The sequence below is a fragment of the Bubalus bubalis genome, chromosome 9 (genome assembly GCF_019923935.1).
Source record: "Bubalus bubalis isolate 160015118507 breed Murrah chromosome 9, NDDB_SH_1, whole genome shotgun sequence".
Classification (NCBI taxonomy): domain Eukaryota; kingdom Metazoa; phylum Chordata; class Mammalia; order Artiodactyla; family Bovidae; genus Bubalus; species Bubalus bubalis.
In genome coordinates this window covers 59,807,728-59,829,488 of record NC_059165.1, presented here as the reverse complement: position 1 = coordinate 59,829,488, position 21,761 = coordinate 59,807,728, and the positions used below count along the sequence as shown (strand labels likewise).

Here is a 21,761-nt window from a genome sequence, read left to right as displayed (position 1 = left end):
CCAAACTTGTTTCTGTTTCTCTCAGACATGAGGTACTGCCTACAATACTTAAGTGTGTGTGTGTGGGGTTGGGGGGGGGCGGGGAGGATCAAAAGATAACCAAGAAATCTCTGGTTTAGTGGATAAAGCAGGTATTGATAGGCCTATGGTGCTTCCCGTCATCGGTGACAGACTGCTTGCAACTCTCAATAACTGACATATTTCTGCAGCTCCATTTTCTCATCAATAAAATGGGGTTAATTTCACCTTTCTCTTACTTGCCTCTAAGGCTGAGCTAGATAAGTTTCTTGGGAAAGCCCTGAGTTTAGAAGCCTGCTCTTAAAAACAAAACATAAAAAATCTATTGCCTAATAAAAAGAGTATCTCAGTGTATTGCAGTTACCTCAAAATAAAATATAATCAAATAAGCTAAAACATTGACTAAATTTTCTTAAATCACAGATTGACTTTTCATAGAGCTATTTAAATAATAAAGATCTAAGGCTGTTTTCTGCTTCTTTTGCAGCCAATCATTTTCAATAGATCCGTCTTCTGTGTACGCAGTGTTGCAAGAATGAGATGTAACAGCATACAAAGTGAAGGAAAAAGTTAACTTGTACCAAAAGTCTTGTCAAACCTGGTAAGATTTCAATAAAACTTTTAGAAGGACATTTTGTAGTTTTGCATTTAGCCCTAGCGTAGCAATTTATGAAAATTAACTCATCTGTTTTACTCTCTCCCTCTCGGCCCAAGGACGCATAAATATTATTTATCAGGGTTTTGTCCTTAGTCACAGTCCCTCAAAAGGGCCCAGTTTCACCTACACTGCGTGGGAGGCTGGGCAGCAACCCCACGCTTCCTGTCAAGGATTCCTGGGGCTAGAGCCTAAACCTGGTCTAGCCCCTTTCTTCTTTATGCTAATCCTGCCCTTCCAGCCCCTCTCGGCTGGCGTCTGAAGGCCAAGGTGAGACCCTCCCGGGAGATGAAAGGCCTGTCGCCTCCTAAGAGATGCAAGCGGAACAGTGGAGAGTTGGGGGGGGGGGGGGCGGGTGACAGGGTGGTAGCGACACTGACTACGACGCTGAGGGCCCTAAGTTGGAGCTGACGCAGGCTCTACAGGGTTCCGTCCCCGCCTGAGCCTGGCTTCCGCCCTCAGAGCCCAACAACCGAGAAGTCCTCCCGGGGGCGCTACAGGCGGTGGTTGGAGGAAGGGCGGGCAAAAAGGCCGCAGGGAGCCCCCTCCTCAGACGCGCCTTAAGGCCTGGGCCGTGGGCTGTTGACGCGCCAACGGCTGGGAGGGCGCGCGCACGCGCGAGATGGAGGGCGGAGGGAACGCGCTCGGCGGCCGCCGCCGCGGCAACTGAAACGGAGGGACGCGAGGGCGGAGGGCGCGAGCCACGGGAGGAGGGTGGGGGGGGAGATGGTGGGTAGCGGGGAGCGCGCGCTGACGTCGCCCGGAGTCACGCACAGAGCGCCGGGTTACGCGCCGACGTCTGGCTGCCACGACTTGCCGTCTGCGGCGGCGGCGGCGGCGGCAGCGAGCGGATCCCGCAGGGGAAGGAGGAGGAGGAGGGAGAGTCAAGGGGGCTGTGAGTGAGCGGGAGAGGCAGGGTGTGAGCCGGACTTGCCAGCGGGAGGGAGAACGAGCGAGAGCCGAGCCAGCCATCCGAGCCGCCTCCTCCTCCTCCCCTCGGCGTCCCGCCCCCGCCTGCCAGCCCGCCCTTCTCCCTCCTCAGCCGGCAGAGCCCGAGTGAGGCGCAGCTCGGCTCGCGCCGCTGTCCAGGACAGGTGTGCGCGCGCGCGCCTCCTCCCCTCCCCCTTTCCTCGCGCCTGCCTAGCGCCCGCCTCGCGCGCGCCCTCCCTCCCTCCAGCCCGCGCCCTCCCTCACCTGCGGCAGGACAGCGCCCGCCCGCCCGGGTAAGCCCCTCGCGACCTTCTCTGCTGCCACTGCCACAGTTTGAGGTGCCGCCCACCTTGTTCCCTCTGATTGCCCTCTTATACCCCAGGAATAATTACTGTACCGTTGTAGACATCCCCTCACCCTCCCTCCGGGGACCCTGGCAGTGCAGCAAAGCGCCCCCCCTTCCTCCGGAGTGCACGAACGAACGAACTCCCTCCCACCTCCAAAAAAAGAAAGTCACACGCCCCTTTAAAAAAAAGAAAAGAAAACAATCCTACCTCCGCTGGCGCTGGAGACCACCAGTGGTGCCGTTTGCTCAGAAATCCCTAAGCCTCATTTCCCTTGGCCACCTTAGCCTGGGGCCTGGGACAGTGCGCCAGACCTGGCCGACACTCCCTGCACAGCACCCCTGGCTGGAGGGGAGAGGAAGGAGGGTTCTAGGCTCCACTACCAACCCCTCCTTTCTCTGTTCAATCCCCACCCCACCCCCGCAATGCATACACCCGCCCAGTATGCGTTGCAAAAATAAAGAAGAATACATTGGTGCTGACAGCGCAGATGAAGCCAGGCCCAGGGATGGGTGGCCCGGACAAGGCATTTTTGCTGCCCCACAGAGCTAGGTCAGCTCCATAGTCTCCTCTGCCTTTTGTCCGAGAGCAAAAGGGGACGGATGTGAAGTTGGAGGGTCTTCCCTTTGAGCGACGGTAGGCCCCGGCAGCGGCTGAGATGTCAGTGGGGAAGGGACCCCCACAAATCTATCTGCCTTGAGCCTGAATTCGGATAGAGAAAGGCCAAGAGTCCGGCTGGGAGAACGTTGGTTCGTTGCTGTCTACCCTTGAATAAATGCTACTTTAATTTCCGTTGTCTCTGCGGGACCCTCTTGAGGCTTCTAATTTCGTTCTTGCCTGGGCCCCTTACGTTTCGGTCGGACCAGGCGTTTGGGGACAGGTTTTTGCAGTGGTGTCTGTGCTTGAGTCCCGTGTCCTTGGAAGGGAAGCCCCAGTGCTTTATAACAGGCTGAATTTGGTTTGACATCTTTTGGTAGACTGTCAGAGGAGGAAAAGGAATTTTTTGATTACTTCAAGACCCTCACTGCTCCCCGCCCAAACTGACGTTTTCGAATTGCGGCTTTGAAAATTGGAGTGTTGACTAGAGTGTGGAAAGAGTTGCTGATTTCATTCCTTTGGGTACTAGTAAAATCATTTAAGAATCAGACGAAAGAGAGTTATTGACATTTGCATCGGTTCTGTTTGGATCTTTTGGGTATATAAAATGTCGGGTTCTCTGAATCTTTTATCGAATTTAGAGTGTGTGCTACATTTATTTAATTCTTCTGCAAATGCTTAAAATAACATTTTGTGAAACGTGAGGATTCTGTCACATGGATTGTTCTCTTCAGATTTTAAATGTTTAGTTCATATATTTAACCCTAAACATTGAAATAGCATTGGAGAGGCATAGTTTTAAAGATTAAGTAAGCTATACAAAGGGGATAGACTTTTTAAAAATGATCATTGAAATACTATTAGTCGTTGTTGTTAAAATGTTAAGATTTACTTGAGAGTTTCCCTTAATTTTCCCGATAGCTAGCCATGAGAAGAAATGGGTAATTCCTCTACTTTGAACAGTTGCTGTACAACATTCCAGTTAGTTTTAATGATTTGGGTATTGAAGATAATTGTTGTCTGGTTTAAGATAGGCATTTAACCTAAGCAGCACTTGAAAACACAAGTACTAATGGTTTTGCTTCTCTTTTATTTGGGAAATCTGTGATTCTGTGAAATATTAATGAGCGTGTTATTTCTGTTGGAAACTCCATAATCAAAAGAGTTTATTATCCAGAGGTAGATTCCCTCTCTCCAAGTTTATTTTGTAAATGTGTGTTAACTTTTCGAATTAGATTATTTCAGACTCATCTGTAGTTCAGGCTGAGGAAAATGAGGGTTTTTTTTTTTTTTTCCTTCTTGTTCAGCCTAGTATCTATTTCTCTAACAAACAATTTTTTGTTGTTAAGAATTTGTTAAAGATGTAGAAATAGAGGGATTAAAAATAAAACAATCTCAATTCTCTTCAAAATGTATGTGTATTGTTAATAAGAGAGCACACTAAATCTAGAGATGTTTATCAGGTTTTAAAAATGTAAGCAAACTTTGAGGAGAAAGGGAATTTTTTATGGTTTTTTCATTAACACAGATATTTTGTGCATATTAATGTATTTCGTTTTCCCTGTGTCTTTCCTACATTGTATTGAAACTATAATTTTAATTCTGCAACTATTTGTTTTAAAATAACAATGCAAACATCTAGACACTAGAATTGGCTTTTCACTTACCAAGTTAGCATATTGTCTTGGTAATTAACAAATGGCTAGATGTGTTTTTAAATCCACAAGTTTGCTCATGGATTTTCTGTATGAAAATAGTATGAAAATCTAACTTTGAAATTCTATTTAAGGTTCTAACCTCTTTGTTTTAAGACTTTTCTCTCAGACAACCTTTTAAGGGTACTGTATTCTATAGCCTAAGGAAAGCCGCCTTTCACCACCTTTCCCCTTCTGACCAAAAGTCCACACTCACAGGCTTATCCTGAAATAAACTCTCTTGTTTAAGTAGTGAAAATGTGTTAAATATCCTATTTATCATTGTATTATTTTGGGAAAGGCATTATTAACCTTGGTTGCTTTTAGATACATTTATAAACTAGGCAAGAAGCTAATATATAATGGCAAAATTTTATACATATATAATAAAAGGCATGAAATAAATACATATCTATGTGGAGAGTTCCAGGTCTCAGATGTTAGCTGATTTGAGCTTAAAATTCCAGTTTATGGGTGCAAATGATATTTAACTTGTGTTTTGTCTAAAAACTTTATCAGTTGCCTCTGTGCTAGGAAACTAAGACATCAGTTCCTGGTGACTATAATTTTTTCAGAAAATAAGGGCATTCCCAAACTCAAACCACTTCAGAACCCTGGACATAAAATAAACATTTGGGACAGGGAAAGAAATTTAGACTCCAGAATTGGTTCAAGAAGGCGGGCAGTTTCAAGCTTTACTTTTTGGTTCTGGGGGAAGCGATTTTTTTAGTATGGAAGAGTGACAAGGACTGGCAGCCGCATGCTCTCTCCTCACAGCCCCACTGGTCTTTGCTGCTTTGAGCTCTCCAGAGGGGGACAAGTGCTCGGTTCAGTGCGAGGTAAAATCACGAGAAAGAATAGCGGCTCTTCTAGATCGGTCTTAACCTGGTCGTAGTAGTCTCAACTTACAGGTGGGAGCGTAATGCCCCGCCCAGCTCTGTGCGGAGACTTGCCTTCGCGACCCTGTTTGGGACGGGGTCTATCCAGGGTCCTGATCGCTACCATGCAAACCTAGAGGAGCCGCCGCTTCTTCACACATGTTATTTTTGTGTGGTGGGCAGTGCACCAGTTGTTCCTATATCTCCTCCCGACAGACCTGGGGACAGGGGCGGGAGCGCAGAAAAATCAGCAATGAAAGGGGACTACTCAGTGCTACAGGATGCCCCTAAACTAGGGGGAAGTTCTTTATGGGCCCCCAAACCTGTGATTTCCGTCTCTCACAGTGGGCCTCCTATTCAGAGAGCCATTTCAGGGACAACTGGACAGGTGGGTAGTTCTGAGACAGGTTCACAGGACTATCCCAGTTTTCTTTTTCGGAAGTCAGAGTGCTCTGCCCTATTTCTTCATTTTTAGCGGGAAGTAGTGAACGTCAGCCCAGAGCTGAAGTAGCTACTACAGGGTTGAATGGAGCCCTTGGAAGAGAAAAAGGAAGCTGTGAATACTTAGCAGGCAGGTTTGCCCAGGAGATGAAGGGATGTGTCAGGGAGCTTTAAGGTCTCAGGCGTTGACAAGACTTATACCCTGGGCTGGTCTGGGTATCTTTATCATTAGCCCCCTCTTTACCCCTCTCGTTTCCAGGAAGCTTGGGCAACCAGGTACTCAGATGTCTTGGGGGTTAAGAGTGAGGGAGGCAAGTTTCCTTACTTTTGGGGGCAGGGCTGGGGGATGTTCAATGGGAATGGAGCCTACAGATGAGATGGTCGTACTCTTCTCAGGATGGAGGCAGCAATCCATGCTTAAGAAAACCAGCAATAGGGCTGTGGGGTCTGTATCCTCTAAGCCCCCTGAAGAAGGTGATGGGGCCATCTAGGATCACAGGTAGGAGGTGCCCTGGAAATAGGCCCTAGCTGTCCCACAGCTGCTAAGACTGAAGACTGCAGTGAGGGAGTATAAGCATTAGCTGTCTATCTGGGAGAAGGAAAATAGGCCCTGGATTATGCTTCAGATCTAGAAAGACAGAAATCTATTTCTGAGCCCCTTCCTGAGACCAGAGAAGACCCCTTTTTGCTGTCACTGGTTTAGCTGTCATTGGTAATGGTCAGTAACCTGTCTTCCTAAAAACCAGCGATCATTTAGTGTTTTACTTTTTGAGAGATGGGGGATCTCCTTGACACTTAGGAGTTTCTGGGAGGATGAGTGAAAGGGGCGAGCGAACCTGCGTTAATGAATCCCGTAAGGAACTGCGTTTCCCAGGAAATTCCTGACATTTTTAGCTCGTGAATTTCCTAAAGCCTGCTTGGTTTTCTCCTTCATTCTGGGTCCTTCCAGAGAGGAAGAGTGGGGCTAGGGGCTGAAGGCTCGGCAGGGCCTGGTTTATCCGCAGAGCTGGCCGGCAACCCGGGCTGGGCTCAGCCCTGAACTGGGTGCCCCCCTTCCCCAAATCTCAGAAGGAGGAGGGGGAGGCAGGCGGGCAGTCTTGGTCCCAAAGGGGGCTCTTTGAAGGTTTTGGGGGTGAGTGCGGGGTTTCTTTTTGATTGTTGGTTGGGGAGAAGGGCAGAGCCAACGGAAAAAGGCACTGCGGGCACCCCGGCCCTGGTGCGGCTGCCGTCCTCTGCTCGGCTCCCCCCTACCGGTGAGTGCGCCCGCCCGCCCAACTGTGCGGGGCTGCGGTTGGGGGGAGGGGGGAGCGGGATCATCTGAGGCCAGAGCCGCTGTCGTGCACGGGGAGGGGGAGCGGCGGGAGCGAGGGGAGGGACGGGCTAGGTGTCTGCTGCTCCGTGCCACTGCTGCCGGCGCCCCGTCCTCATCCCTGGCAGCCCCTTCTGCAGCTAAGGGTTACAGCCGCACCACCTCTTCCTCGGCCGCCTCTGCGGCCAGGGCTCTGCGGTAGGAGACGGTCCAGCCAAACGACGGGTGGGCCTGTCTGGGTTTGGATCTGAGTCTGGATGGGGCCCGCAGAAGAGGGGGTTGCCGTGACTCGGTGTCCCCTCTGCAGCAGTTCGACTGCGCTACGCAGGCCCCTCCTCCTACATCCTCTTTGGGGTCACTGGAAAACAGAGCTCAGGCCCGCTCCCTGTGCTTAGTATGGCAGTCCCCTTCCTACCCCTAGTCCCCCAACTCCCGGGGCCGAGGCTGCCCAGGGTCTGGCCAACAGCGACAGCTACAGTGGTGGCGGCCGTGGCGGCAGCAGCTGCGACGCGGCGCGTCCTGATCCCCCCCCACCCCCCAGCCAGGGGTGTAGGGTGAGGGCCGGTGGGTGGGCGCCGCCTGGCGGGCGGGCGGATGGGGGACTGGCAGCGGGGAGGGGGCACGGGTCACGTGCCGGCGGGCGGGTGGGCGCGTACAGTAGGGCGCCCTGCTACTGTACTGGGGAGTCAGTGCCCTGTTACCGGGTCTCGTCTGTCTCGTCTCTCCCGCAGATCTCGCGAGAGTGGCTGACTGGCTGTGGGGGTTGCGGCGGCAGCAGGCGGAGCCGGGGAGGGAAAGCAGCGGCGGCTGAGGCGACTGAGGCGGCGGCGGGCGGAGCGGCAGGCGGCGGCGGCGCGGCGGCGGAGCGCAGCATCATGGCGGACCGAGACAGCGGCAGCGAGCAGGGTGGTGCGGCGCTGGGCTCGGGCGGCTCCCTGGGGCACCCAGGCTCGGGCTCCGGCGGGGGCGGTGGTGGCGGCGGGGGCGGCGGCGGCGGCAGTGGCGGCGGCGGCGGCGGCGGGGCCCCGGGGGGGCTGCAGCACGAGACGCAGGAGCTGGCCTCCAAGCGGGTGGACATCCAGAATAAGCGCTTCTACCTGGACGTGAAGCAGAACGCCAAGGGCCGCTTTCTAAAGATTGCTGAGGTGGGCGCGGGCGGCAACAAGAGCCGCCTTACTCTCTCCATGTCAGTGGCCGTGGAGTTCCGCGACTACCTGGGCGACTTCATCGAGCACTACGCGCAGCTGGGCCCCAGCCAGCCGCCCGACCTGGCCCAGGCGCAGGACGAGCCGCGCCGGGCGCTCAAGAGCGAGTTCCTGGTGCGCGAGAACCGCAAGTACTACATGGATCTCAAGGAGAACCAGCGCGGCCGCTTCCTGCGCATCCGCCAGACGGTCAACCGGGGGCCCGGCCTGGGCTCCACGCAGGGCCAGACCATTGCACTGCCCGCACAGGGGCTCATCGAGTTCCGCGACGCTCTGGCCAAGCTCATCGACGACTACGGAGTGGAGGAGGAGCCGGCTGAGCTGCCCGAGGGCACCTCCTTGACTGTGGACAACAAGCGCTTCTTCTTCGATGTGGGCTCCAACAAGTACGGCGTGTTTATGCGAGTGAGCGAGGTGAAGCCCACCTACCGCAACTCCATCACCGTGCCCTACAAGGTGTGGGCCAAGTTTGGACACACCTTCTGCAAGTACTCGGAGGAGATGAAGAAGATTCAAGAGAAGCAGAGGGAGAAGCGAGCTGCCTGTGAGCAGCTTCATCAGCAGCAGCAGCAGCAGCAGGAGGAGACAGCCGCTGCCACCCTGCTTCTGCAGGGTGAGGAAGAAGGGGAAGAAGATTGATCAAACTGAATGGAAAAAACCCACACATACATGCACACACACACACACACACACACACAGCCACACAGAGAAACTATACTGTAAAGAAAGAGAGAAAATAAAAAGTTAAAAAAGTTAAAAAAAAACAAAAAAAAAAACCTGTTAACTCCAAGGGAGCACCACCCACAGAACCTCCACCAACTGACAGTTTCTCTTCTTGACTTGCCACCCATCGCTGGATGTTGTCCACTTTATCCACCATATAAAACAGTAAGCAGCTGCTAAAAACAAAAAACAAAAAAAAAAAAATACAAAAAGTAATAACATTATATGAACTGTGTTTCCTACTTGATTAAAAAATATAAAGAACTGAGTGTTTATTTCCCTAATTAACCAAGAACTTTTGTACACGTTTAAGCTATTATTATTAAAAGTGTTTGCAAAATGGTCAAGATTATAATATTGCTGAATTATATAAAAGTCCTTTTCATGTTGAGCTAACATTTGACTTTAGCACAAAAAAGAGATATTTTAGAACACGTAAAATAATATTTTTAGTTTTTCTCATTTTGTTACCAAATTTCAAACCTTACATGGAGGTTATTATAGTATATTTGACACCCTATATACCTGTGATTAGAGATGTGTATATATATGAGGGCTAGGCATGCTGTGTGTCTGAGCTTTGTCTAAATGTTATGCAGAAGTTTGTAGAGTTAAAGGTACGTAGGTTTAATTCATGCAAGGTAAACAATAAGTGCTCTCTTTTATACAATATGCATTGCATCTGGACCTTAAACATATAAAATGGTCAGTGAAACTTCTGTGAACATGAAGAAATTATTAAAAAAGGCATTTAAATGAAATTTGCTAAGTTGTGATTTTTACGGTTGGAACCAAAGTTATTCAAATAGTAAAAGAAAAAAGAGAAAGAAAGAAAAGGAAATCTCCCATAATATTTTTCTGCATCTGTTTGCTTTGAGTAGGCATTTTGTCATTATTGTGTATATGAGATGTACTTGTATCGTTCATAATATATTTTTTTTATTATGTGTAGAAAGATTTTAAAAACTTAACTAACGTGCAGCAATTTCCAGTGAACCTGTACTTGGACATCAGGTAGTGAGTCTATTTGTGGTCACTAGCACTGTCTCCTAAACTTGTAAGAGGTCTGAAGCTATCCTTTGATTTTTGCCAGTGCTATTAACTTATGTAGACCTGTTAACAAGCAGAGCAACACAATTATAGTTATCCTACTGAGCCATGGATTCTGAGCTTCATTTTAAAAGTGAAAGCCAAGTTGGTGTATGTAAAGGATTTCCATGTAGCTGTGGTGCTAGTTATTACTGGCTACATTATATGCTAAGTGTATTTGTGTTCCCCAAGTGTACAAGCCTTCTATCAAAAGTATGTTCTATAACTCATATATTCAAGGTGTAGGGTATGAAAATGCAAAGCTTAGGAGAGCACTTTACCAAGCTGGTGTCCTCCAAACTGAAATTGTTTGTAACGATAGTCTTTTACAGGTTTTCATTTAAAGATGTTTGTGTGCTTTTAATTGACAACTAACTTCTTGCTGCTGTATAGTAAAATATTAATATATTTTTATCATTAAACTGCTGCATGACTATCATCTTTGAGTGAAGAGAAAATGTTATAAAAAAAAAAGATGCCTTAAACAGTACATTTTGGTTTGGAATTCTGTAGAAAGTATTTTGGTTTTTAAAACAAAAAGGGGTCTTGTCTGACATAGAGTGTTCTGGGGATGGAATTGTTATCTTGGCAAATCCAGCCATATAGATCTAACTGCTGTATGTAGAAGACACCACCTGTAGGAGCTGGAAGGTATCAGTGCTTCTCACATTGTAAAGCATTGGCCTAGGAAGGTGAAACAGTTGTCTTTTTGAAGGGTTTTTTTTCTGCTGGTTCTTTGGGTTTTGATTTGGTATTTTTAAGCTCCCTGGTTGAGTGTGTTGTCTTTGTTTTTGAGATCTACTGTATGTGTTGAATAACAAGCTATTTCCATTGTACTGTGCATTTTCCCATTAAATTGTTTGCTTTTAATATTCATACAATGTTTAATATGAGGTGACCGTACAATAGTTAGGAGTTTCTTTACTTACAAAATCACTGGAAATGATTAAATTGCTTTTCCCCTTCCCCCAAGGTGCATTTTTCTTATTTCCACATAGTAAAGTTGAGCTTTTACAGTGCATAATGTGACATTTGGAATGCTTATCAACTGCATGTAAACATTAATAACCTGCACTTTTTTGTCTTAAGGTTTGTTGAGCTGTTTTGTTCACTGTACTTTAACTGTGATATGGAAAAGACTGCATTCTCTGTGCTGTTATTAGTTAGGAAAGAGAATTGCTTTGATTTTGTCTCTTGTTTACTATAGCTTCTTAAAGTTAAGCCTTGTACTACAGGTTGTTGGAGTACTCCTAGATCAGTGTTTCATAGTAGCCAGCAATAAGTAGTGCAAGTCAACAAAAACACAGCAAACTTAGGCAAAGTGTCCTTTCTTTGAGATGCGAGTTCTTTCATGAGGTTTTCTTTAGGGTCCGAGTTACCTAAAGTGAAGCCTTTCATAACTATAGACTTCAGATTCTGCTTGGAATCCTACCGGATCAAGAAGCACATGTATTGTGCAATTATCTTTACACTATAACAGTTAAACACAATCTTACTAAGATTTTGAAACCAGTGTCTGATTTATGGTCAGTGGATTTTAAAAGAAATTCACATTCAGATCTTTTAAGACTTAAGACGTGATCATAGAAAAGACTAATGACTGTAAAGATGCTCTTTTTTTTGCATCTCACTTTACCTCCCCAAGTACCCGAAACCTTCCCTTTTCCCCTCTCCTGTTTCATCCTTTTTCCACCCTTGCCCCCAGGTGCTCGGTACTTTACCAAGGTTCTATAACTCAGTGTTTTATGTTGGAGTTTTTGCTTGTTTTTATTTTACTAGTTGGTAAACCCTGTTTGTGCTGAAACAAAAAAGGAAATGGTATATTTGACCATATGTGTTATTCATAGAAGACAGTATGATCAAATGTGCCAAAAACATGTAAACAAAACTTAATTCATGACAAGTATGCCTTATTTTTAATGATCTGCTTTGTCTTACAATTAAGGTCCAAGAGCTTGGTTAAACTATACTATTTGCCTAAGTATGAAAGAACACTTGAAATGCATTACATTCTTTAAAATGAGAGACATTGTCAAGTAATTTAATCCAGAGATCAGCCACCAGATTTTAAATGCCCATATAAGTGTGTGTGTTTGGTATTGTTTGTTTTTTTGTTTTTTTTTTTTAAGTCACCAAATCTTTTTTTAAGCTACTTTTTATTTGTGCCTCCTATTTATCATGCTGATGTTGGAAGCAGCAGTCATCCAGCCACAGAGGGAGCTAAAGTTAACTAACCAGAACTGTAGAAATCATTATACATGCCTTTGACAACAAAGGAAGTTCATAAGAAAAGCCATGTTGGCTTTTCCTCCACTATATACAGATTGAAGGTAGATGAATATTTGCCAAATGGAAAAAAAGACAATGTGAGTCAGAAAGACAGACTTTTCCAGCTTCTCAAAAGCCATGGAGAGTAGAAACCAAAACCAACAGGGAAATAAAAAACCTGACAGTCTCACTTTGTAGTTGTCCCATGCAGGGGTTGAAATTTGACTCAAAGTGAGAAATATATCAATGTATTTTATAGGTCTTCACATCTAGAGATGGATAACTATCGCAATTTGGTTTTTCAGGTGATGGAGAAAGCTGCTAGTAATTTTAACCCCTGCCTAAAGAAGACAGATAATTTCATTTGGGAGCAAGTACTTGTTGCCTTGAAAAATAGCACTGTAATAGCCTATGATAATTAGTTATAGAATAACCTTTTTCCCTTTTAAACTATGCAAATTATTAAATAAGTGTAAATTAGGACTCAATTAAAGATAGTTGATTATATTGCAATCAAATGGCATTCACAAACTTAACTGGAGCATATACAAATAAAATCTATTAGTCTAAGAGTTTTGTATGCTAACAGAAAAAATATAATTTAGCTACCTATTCTAAAAATGGTGAATATTATTAATATTGTACAATAGGACTGGGAAGACTGCCTCCTTTTTTGAAGAGAGAGATTAAGGATTTTTATAATTGTTTTTCATCAAATTTTAATATTTTTGTCAAATTTTTAGGTATTTAATTTGTAAAACAGTTTGCTTTGTACTGGCATACAGAAAATAGGGTATTGATTTTAAACTTTTTGAAGCCAAGTGATCAAGTACATTTGTAATAAAAGTCAATGGATATATATCAGTTGTACTCACTGTTTTCATTTCTTATACTTATTGATATAGGAATGCTGTACATTTTCTGCAGGAAACAACTAAATTTGGGTGGAAGGGAGGGGAAAAGATAAGTCCATTGATAATGAGAGTATGGGTGGGTACCATGACCCAACTACTTTATATAATCTTTAAGTCAGTTAGGATTTGGTATATTAAAAAAGATGTATAGGTCACTTTTTTCCTGCCTTTTTTCTTACGAAACTTGATGTTTGTGGGGGTTGTCTCATTCATTTTTTTCTGTGCTTTTAACATTTTTTATTTAGCAATGTTGAAACTCTCTAAACTTCTTTCTTTTATATTTTGGGTTATCTGCCAGCCATGATTGACCCCACCATGGGCATGATTATTTTTATCTCCCACACATGGTGGAGCAAATGGCAGCCCACTCCAGTGTTCTTGCATGGAGAATCCCATGGACAGAGGAGCCTGGAGGGCTACAGTCCATGGGGTTGCAAGAGTCGGACATGACTTACCAACTAAACCACCACCACATATGGTTCACCCTGTCTTCAGTATTCCCACTCATTTTTTCATGTTACACATAGACACATTTCCATATGATTTCAGAGTGGAGATTTCTGAAATTGTTGTTCTGGTGGCTTTCGTAGCTCCCTGATTTGTCTTATTTTACATGTGAACATACTTTTAAGATTTTTTCCCCCATAAAAAATGAGATACCAAATCTGATGACTTTTTTCATTTTCAGTATCAGAATGAGATCCTGCTTGCTATAAAAAGGTTGGTGATAACTGAATATAACATTTATAGTTGATGATTCCTAAAATTGGATATCAACGATTTGTAGATAGATAGATATATATAGATATATATATATGCACACTTCCCCATGAGAGTGAAATGAATAGGAAAGAGAATTTATTAGAATTGCTTAAGTGAATAAATTCACTAAAGTAATTTGTGCAAAGTTGTTTGTTAAAGTTTATCTACTTTTAAATCATATAATATTTATTTTCATTGAAAGTTAACCAAATTTAGACCATTCATAATGAAATTATGTGAAACTTAAGTGATCACTGCTATTAAAATCACTATTTTTACCCAGCAACATTAATATAAAGGATTTGCAATAAATTTTTAAGAAAAGCTGATTTTAATGTTTGAAGAGTTATTTGCTCCTAAGATAAAACCTAAATTTAAGGCCTAGGCCCTTTGACAGGCTCTTTTAGAGCAGTAATTTCATTACTATGGCGATCATCTAAATTAGCATTAGCATGAGTCAGGCAGAACTTCATAATGCAGGAACCAGGTAAAAAGTGAAATATATGATTGGTTTCAAGCCAACAGTTTGTTACCTTTCAGTTGCTAAACTGAGTACCAAGTTTTGATGTTGGATGGTCCTAGGCAATTTATGTCTTTAGGAAGGTTGAATATGGCAAGGTCACTTGTTAGAAATATTTTTCTTAAAAAGAATTTCACAGCTACTCATTTTTATTTTGTCCCCATATTGTGTTTGGTATTTATTTTCTTTCTTTTTTCCTGATGTGCTTTACTTTTGTGGAAAATTGTCTTGTTTGATAGGTAGAAACATGGTGGTGATCCTCTGTGTAAAACAAAGTTACTTCTTATGGACCAGAAATATTTTACACATTTTGGAATCGCAAGATTTTTGCATTTTCATGAATATATACTTTGTTTTGGTGGTTAGTAGTAATTTGCTTATAAAGTTTTATAACGTTTCCTAGAAAAAATTTAAGCTAAGGAGTTTAATTTTTTTGATTTAGGGTGCACTTTAATAATTTAAGAAGCCTCCAAGTTCAAGGACCAAACCTTTATATTCCAGAATTGTGAGAAACCTGGAAAAACTCTTGTTAGCATGTGTTTTGCTCTAAACTGGATTAATACAGAAAAATCCTAAGAGGACTTATGTTCTTACTACAAAGTAGCAGTCAAACTTACGGGACAGGTGACCTAGGTATTCACATTGACCAGCTCAGTGATGGCCATCCGCTGATGAGTTAATAGTCATGTTGGGGAATCGATCAAACTCCTCTTGAGCTGGAGTGGATTGGCAGTTTCCAGTGCAGATAGTTGTTGGTGACATTTGACCTACCTCCCTACCCTATACACTGGAATTTTCTTTTTCCCATCTTCTTTTTTCCTTGTTTTGCTCTCTTTTATACTTCTTGCCATCGGAGAAGGCAATGGCACCCCACTCCAGTACTCTTGCCTGGAAAATCCCATGGCGGAGGAGGCTGGTAGGCTGCAGTCCATGGGGTCGCTAAGAGTCGGACACGACTGAGCGACTTCACTTTCACTTTTCACTTTCATGCACTGGAGAAGGAAATGGCAACCCACTCCAGTGTTCTTGCCTGCAGAATCCCAGGGACGGGGGAGCCTGGTGGGCTGCCGTCTATGGGGTCTCAGAGTCGGACACAACTGAAGTGACTTAGCAGCATACTTCTTGCCAGTGGCACTCCAGTTTACCTCCTCAAGAAGGAAGTAAAGAAATTGCTGACTCCTGCCTTAGAAAAGAACATAGCTAACTGACCCCAGAAAGATTTCTGTATTATGAGGTAATTGGGCAGTTTTTTCTGACTGCTGTCTTCCCTGTAGTATTAAGTTGGCAGTTTGAAGAGCATTGACATTATTAAGATAGGTATGAATTGAAGAAAGTAAGAAGTATGTGTATTTTAGGTAAGTTCCTGGAGCTGAGACTTACTGGTTTGGAAATTTGAGAGCAGAAATGGGGAGAGCTGTTTGAAGTGTTTATGAATGGAAGTGTGAGAGGTATACAAGGGAACGGTTTGGAGGTAGGAAAAGACACTGAGAGTTTAAATGAGAGTTGTTTGCTAAGGACAGTGAAGCTGATGTTCACTAAGGAAGTTTTCAGAAAAAATGGGTCCCTTGTTGGTTATGAGAGAGCTATTGGTCTATGTTATGATGATGATGATGATGCAGTATATGAATCTGTTTTCAGGTATAGGATATTTGCTTTTCTGGACAAATATAAATAGCACAATTGTGGAATGGCAACTTTTCTGGTTAAGGCAAATGGTGCTAGAGACTTATTTTGAGGGGAAGAAATTTTAAAAGTTTCAAACTTTTTCATATTTATTTTTAAACTATCAGAAATATTTTATCATACAGACTATTCTCCTGGACTCATGTTACAATGTAGTTTACATTTGCTTTTCAAAATGTTCTTTAGATCAAATTATTCAGCTTTGCAATCCACAAAGATTCATATTATGCCTTGCTTTATAGAACCTTGAGCCTTTGTTCCACATAAATTTTTAGAAGTACAATAAACCAGGTTAAAAACATTGAATTGAAATCTTAGGTGTCTTTTCTATTTGTTTTCTGTTTGCAGTCCTAGCAACTATTTAACATTGTGGCCCTTATGAGACCCTCAAGAATATATATTTCTGAAATTAGGCAACATACCTGCCCTCAAGCTCAAGTTTCTGTTTATTTTTCCATTTTCTATATTACTTTAAAATTGTATCCCAAGAGTTCATTGGTGGCAAATATTAATAATATAATTTAGTATATCTTAGAAGTTCTTATGTCCTTTATAGGGTGAAACTGATTGTGTTAAGATTTCTGTTCTCAGTATCCCAGTAACATTTTGATAAGATGAAAAGTTGCTATAATACTTGTTTTTAAAGTTACACAATTCAACTATATTTGAATTAACTGTTTTCTAGTTTGGTATGAACTTAATCTCAGTGATTTTGACAGATTACTTTAATGTTTCATTTTACCCAAATCTGTATATTTTAGTGATAAAACCTCTTAAAGATAACTTTTAAAAAAGAGGTTCTGATTTTGTATTTGGAATGTAATTTTTTTTATAAATGTCAAATACATTAATAATAATTATTTTTATTTTAACTTATTTTGTAGAGTTGGCAGTTAGTATGATTTTCATCCAGTAGTATTATATGTCAGATTTTAAATTATGATGGTTACATACTATAACTTAAGTCAGTGCAGAGCCTTCTTAAACCCCTCCCTTAGGAATTGTTTAAAAAGAAGTGAATTCCCAAACCTGTGTCAAGAACCAGTGATTTAAATAACTGTGAGACAAGTCTTTGAAAGGCTTCCTTGAGTCTAGTCAATGGAGATAAATGATAGCCCATTTCCATGCTGCATACAGTTGTTAGGGTTTATAAAGTTGTCAATATGTAAAAGTGCAAAAGCAGGAAAGACTGTAAAGTTGCCTATAAAATTTCTAGTTTTCATTATTTGCACTATTTATCTTTGCACTTGATTTTTTGAAAGTTAAGACTAGTCACTTTCACTTTTGTTCTAGTCTTTTCTAATTTCTTACATTTTCAATATCCCACCCAAAGCAAAACTTATATGCAATTAAATATTCTTTATAAGTCCAAGAAAATATTTCGTAGTGTTAGCTATGTAGAACAAAAATTTGTTTTGATAAAATTTTTAATATGGGCCTTTATTTGCCAATAAAATCCTTTGTAAATGTGAGTTTTATTAAACTATTTGAATAGACAAAGTGAAAGTTAGGGTAGAAAAAATATATATACATACATATATATATGAAGTGATGTCTTTGAGATCCAATTTCCAGCCTGAAATGGCCTGATTTTGGATGTTAATTTGTTTTCAGTGAAGTCAATGAGATTGGAGTCTAGCTGGGCATTGGCTTAAAAAGCTGAAAGTGAAGTGGGTGGCAAGTGGCAGCTCCCTCTTTCATGTAGTTTTCCATAATACTCATGGAGTTTCCTTATGGTCTATGTGATATAACTGGTGTTGAAATAACTATATTAGATGAATATTCCTTTTTGGAATTCAAGGTTGACTCACTTTTTGAGGAGGGGGGTAGCAAGGGATAAAAGACTTTATTTTAACTAGAGGCATTCTTATAACCTCAAGATGTACTCTAGAAAGAGTAGGAGAACAAAAAGCGTACCTGTGAACATATTTTTTGTCTTAGATTGCGCGACAGTGTTTGGAATTGCAAAAAAAAAAAAAAAAAAAAAAAAAAAAGACAGTTTTGTCAATAGAACAGAAATGTGTTTTAACTGAAATTATTTTTTGTAAATTATTATTTCATTTTATACTCCCTCTCCCATAGCCTTTTAGGAGCTTCATACTTAAAACCAACAAGCTAGAGGCCTCTCTTCAGAGCTGGTTTATTTTTGGAATGCCTGAGTGTGTTTCTGGATGGAAGGGGTGCGGCAGGGGGTGGTGTTTTAATTCTCGACATGCTCTTCTCAGCACGTTTGCTATTTATTCTGGATCTTAAGTTTGCAAATTCTGTTGAAAATTCAGTGATGTATTTGAAATGAGAAAGTTCTCTATGACATAGTGTGAATGTGTATGGCTGGACTCTATTGTGGAACTTTGTGGCTTTGTTTTTAATTGAGGTAGAAAGTTATAAACTTCCATTGTTCAGATTTGAGGTTTATCTAGTGGAAATGTGCCCGGTAGTTATCTAAATATGGACCAATTTTGGGAAATGAATGTTGACAAATGTGTATTTGACTCTAGATAATCCTTTATTCAAAACTGTAACTTAAAGGCTTACATCATTATAGTTGTCTTAGGTTTTATGTTGTCTTGGATTAAATGTGGATGATGATCAGTAGTATATCTATGAATTTTCTTTGAGAAAAGAGAAATATTCAGTCTCCAAACCTTTTATTGGAGACTAAATTTATCATATATGGAAAATGAAAAAATTTTAGAAAGTGGCTTTGATTATTTTTAAATAGGGCTTAATCAGCTTAATTATTTTTTCTAGTTTGAAGCACTTATTTCCCAAATATGAATAATGGGAAAAGATCAACAATATGCCCCCCTACTTTTTGAGGACATTTTTAGTTTTTTTGACCCCATTTCCCAATCCTAGAATAAAACAAATTACGGGTAGCCCTCTTAAGTCCCTGTATCATCTTTTTGGGGTCACAGATACCTTTGATTATCAGATGAAAGTGATAGACGCTCCCCCCTGAAAGAAAATACCACATACAGTTAATTTTGCACACAACCTCAGGGGCATCACACATCTTCTGGAATCCAAGTTAAGGATCTCTGCTCTAAACTCCATAGAGAAAATTTTAATGCAATTAATTGATAAAATTAGGAACTAAGTATTGGCATAAAACATTTCAGATTGGAATTACTGTTAGATGGTAGCCCCTACTCACAAAATGTAACATTCTAGACAGCTTTGCTAGACATTCTAACAACCAGACAGAAGGAAGAGAGCAGCAAAGTTCTGAGAGCGATTTCTAAGGAGTTAGGGCATCTCTAAACATGGGAGCCACTCCTGGTTCAAGGCAGGGGTCAGGGTGCCTGACAGCTTCTAGCAGGGTAGCGTTTGATAAACCACAATGCTCAGGATGCCAAGGGGTAAGCCATTATCTTAACCCCTTCCTCACCAAAAGATTTTAGTTTTGTCTATTGGGAAACAAGATGTCACTAGGGAAGAAAAAGATTTGCCTTACAACTTTGCTGGAACACATCAGTTTGGTGACGTATGGGACACCGGTATTGTTTTTGAGAAAGTACATAAAACCAAAGTAAATTATTCTCTATGTAGAACCTTATTTACTAGTAACATTTGTTTGGATGTATTAGCTTTGACAATTTTTACCAGTAAATATTGGTTTTATTTCAAACTGAGAATCCAGTGTATGAATAGGATAGTTGATATATCTGTCCTTTCCCCCTATAAAGAATAGTTTAAAGGTTTATGCATACTTTTTATTTTTCTCTCTTGATGCCGTGGAGTGGGGTGGGTGGGTGGGGAGAGATCTTTGAGTCAACAAACTGACAAAATGTCTTCTTCAAATTGAAAAATTGAAAAAGCAGCACCTTATTTAAGTCTAACTGTATACCATTTTAGTGCATGTATTAGTTTTAATAATGATTTTTGGTGCATGCCTTTGGGCTTATTCAAAAGTGTACAATAGGAAAGTATACGTATTTCCTTTCTTAGAAAGGAGATGTTTTTCTACTTTGCAACATGTGATTACAAAAATCTTCCTCTGTGGGAAGATTAACCATGTATTGAACTACTGAAAAGTATATATTTTTAGATATACAGAAGGAATCTACATGGAGCAGCATTCAGACCTATATAGAAGTCATAGCATTCTGTATAGGACCACAAAGGAAATAACATTAAACAACTTAAACAGACTTTGTTGGGTAGAAATACCTTTAGATCTTGCATTGACATCCAAAAAGAAAATGCCACAAAAGTTTGCTGAGAACTTTTGTTGTTTGAATTTTCTCTGTCAGTGTATTTAGCCCAAATAGAACAGCTTTGGGTTAACACATACATAGGAATCAAAAAAACAAAGCTAACTAAATAAATCAGTCTGGTTTGCCAATCCAGCTTGACTAAATAAGTAAACTAATCACTTACAACATGAAAAACTGTCCAACTCCTCTAAGGTTTTGACAAAATAACCTTGGCTGATGTGGGAAAACTCCCACTTTGATTTCTGACCTGACAGTGAAGGTTCATGCTTGACATGATTTCAAACCTGACAGTGTCTGTTTAAGGAGCTATGGTACAGTTTGCTAATTCAATCTCAGATACCTGTTGATTACCTGTGAGATCTAGAGTCCAAAGTAGCCAGCAGCCGTATCCCTGAGTGCTCTGTGCCCATCAGATCTCTTAAAGTTAAGCAGGGTTGGGACAGGTCACAGCTCTGATGAGTGACCTCAGGAGCTGTGGACAGCCCCAGATTCAAGAATTGTATCTGCTTTCTTGGGAGTCATCACTGAACTAATGTCCCACATGGTGTTACTTCCTGTAGATGCTCTCTCTTGGAGGAGGCCCAGAGCACACATCCTAATCGCTTGCGGTACTCAGAGAGGGGGTGCTAACTCTGATGCCCTGGCCAAATTCCAGTTTAGGGATGTGGGTCTTCTTGCCATTCTAATCGGAAATGTGCATCGCTTCCCATTTTCCCTGTTGATCTCAGTGCAGACTGCACTGGTATATTTCTTTGCCCTGATCCCAAGTCTTTAAGATGCTGGTGTGTATTATATGGGCCAAATTCATGCCTTATCCTAATGCTGGAAGGTTGAGGAATGAGTGAGCTTGGTATCACAGTGCCCTATAGTTGGAGGGTAAACTCTTGTGATGATTTAGGGATGAAGTTGGCCCTCTTTTTAGCATAAGTTGGGAATGTACACTGGTCAGAGGCTTCCAGCCATGAGGTGTGAACTGAAACCTACTTTCCCTCTTTTCTTATAGCATGTTGAGAAAATCTGTTGGGTTTTTAGCAGTCAGGGAAGGCCGGAGTTCTGCAGCTTTAATCTGGGTAACTGAGGCTGGTTTGAGCAAGACTTTGGTTAATTAACTAGGTTCTCAGATGCCACAGACTCCGTGAAAAGTCACCATTATTTTCAATGGTTGTGATAGAATTTCCCTCAGTAGCCATTATTTTAAGATTATATTGCAGAGTTGCTTTATTTGAGCTTTTTGTGTATACACAATCCCAAACTGGAAGAAATAATAATTTAAAAAAAAAAGGAATCCTGCTGTGAAAGGTATATATTACTCTAGATTTTTCTTACTGTAAATATTGTAAGATTGTAATACTGTCGATATTTTATTAACCAACAAATGTTAATCTATGTGAATTCAGACTTATTTTAAATGTGCTTCTTATTTACTGTGTGTGGTCCCTGTTGCTGACAGTATTAAGTTATATTCTGATGTAAGATTAACTTTATTAAAGAATGTAAACATTAATGTTTCC

General features: G+C 41.9%; 1 protein-coding gene and 1 long non-coding RNA gene across 5 annotated transcripts in view; one reads left to right on the top strand and one right to left on the bottom strand.

The window, feature by feature from the left end:
- Window positions 1-2,289, bottom strand: part of LOC123335071 — a 43,094-nt gene extending 40,805 nt beyond the window's left edge. The window contains exon 1 of the long non-coding RNA XR_006553373.1: window positions 2,158-2,289. This is a non-coding gene — a long non-coding RNA (uncharacterized LOC123335071). The remainder of the gene's footprint in view (window positions 1-2,157) is intronic.
- Window positions 823-13,012, top strand: PURA (purine rich element binding protein A). 4 transcript variants are annotated; one of them, XM_025292592.3, is made up of 2 exons: window positions 823-943; window positions 7,598-13,012. In XM_025292592.3, exon 2 carries the CDS (start codon window positions 7,742-7,744, stop codon window positions 8,708-8,710), a length of 969 nt encoding a protein of 322 aa, XP_025148377.1. In that variant the 5' UTR covers window positions 823-943; window positions 7,598-7,741; the 3' UTR covers window positions 8,711-13,012. The 4 variants fall into 4 exon arrangements, with proteins under 4 accessions (XP_025148377.1, XP_025148376.1, XP_025148375.1 ...); XM_025292591.3 differs by lacking the exon at window positions 823-943 and adding an exon at window positions 1,424-1,767; XM_025292590.3 differs by lacking the exon at window positions 823-943 and adding an exon at window positions 1,424-1,896.
- Window positions 13,013-21,761: the final 8,749 nt, after the last annotated feature.

What these genes read in the sequence shown, in the direction of transcription:
- PURA (XM_025292592.3), top strand. Translation starts at nt 7,742, where the DNA reads ATGGCGGACCGAGACAGCGGCAGCGAGCAGGGTGGTGCGGCGCTGGGC.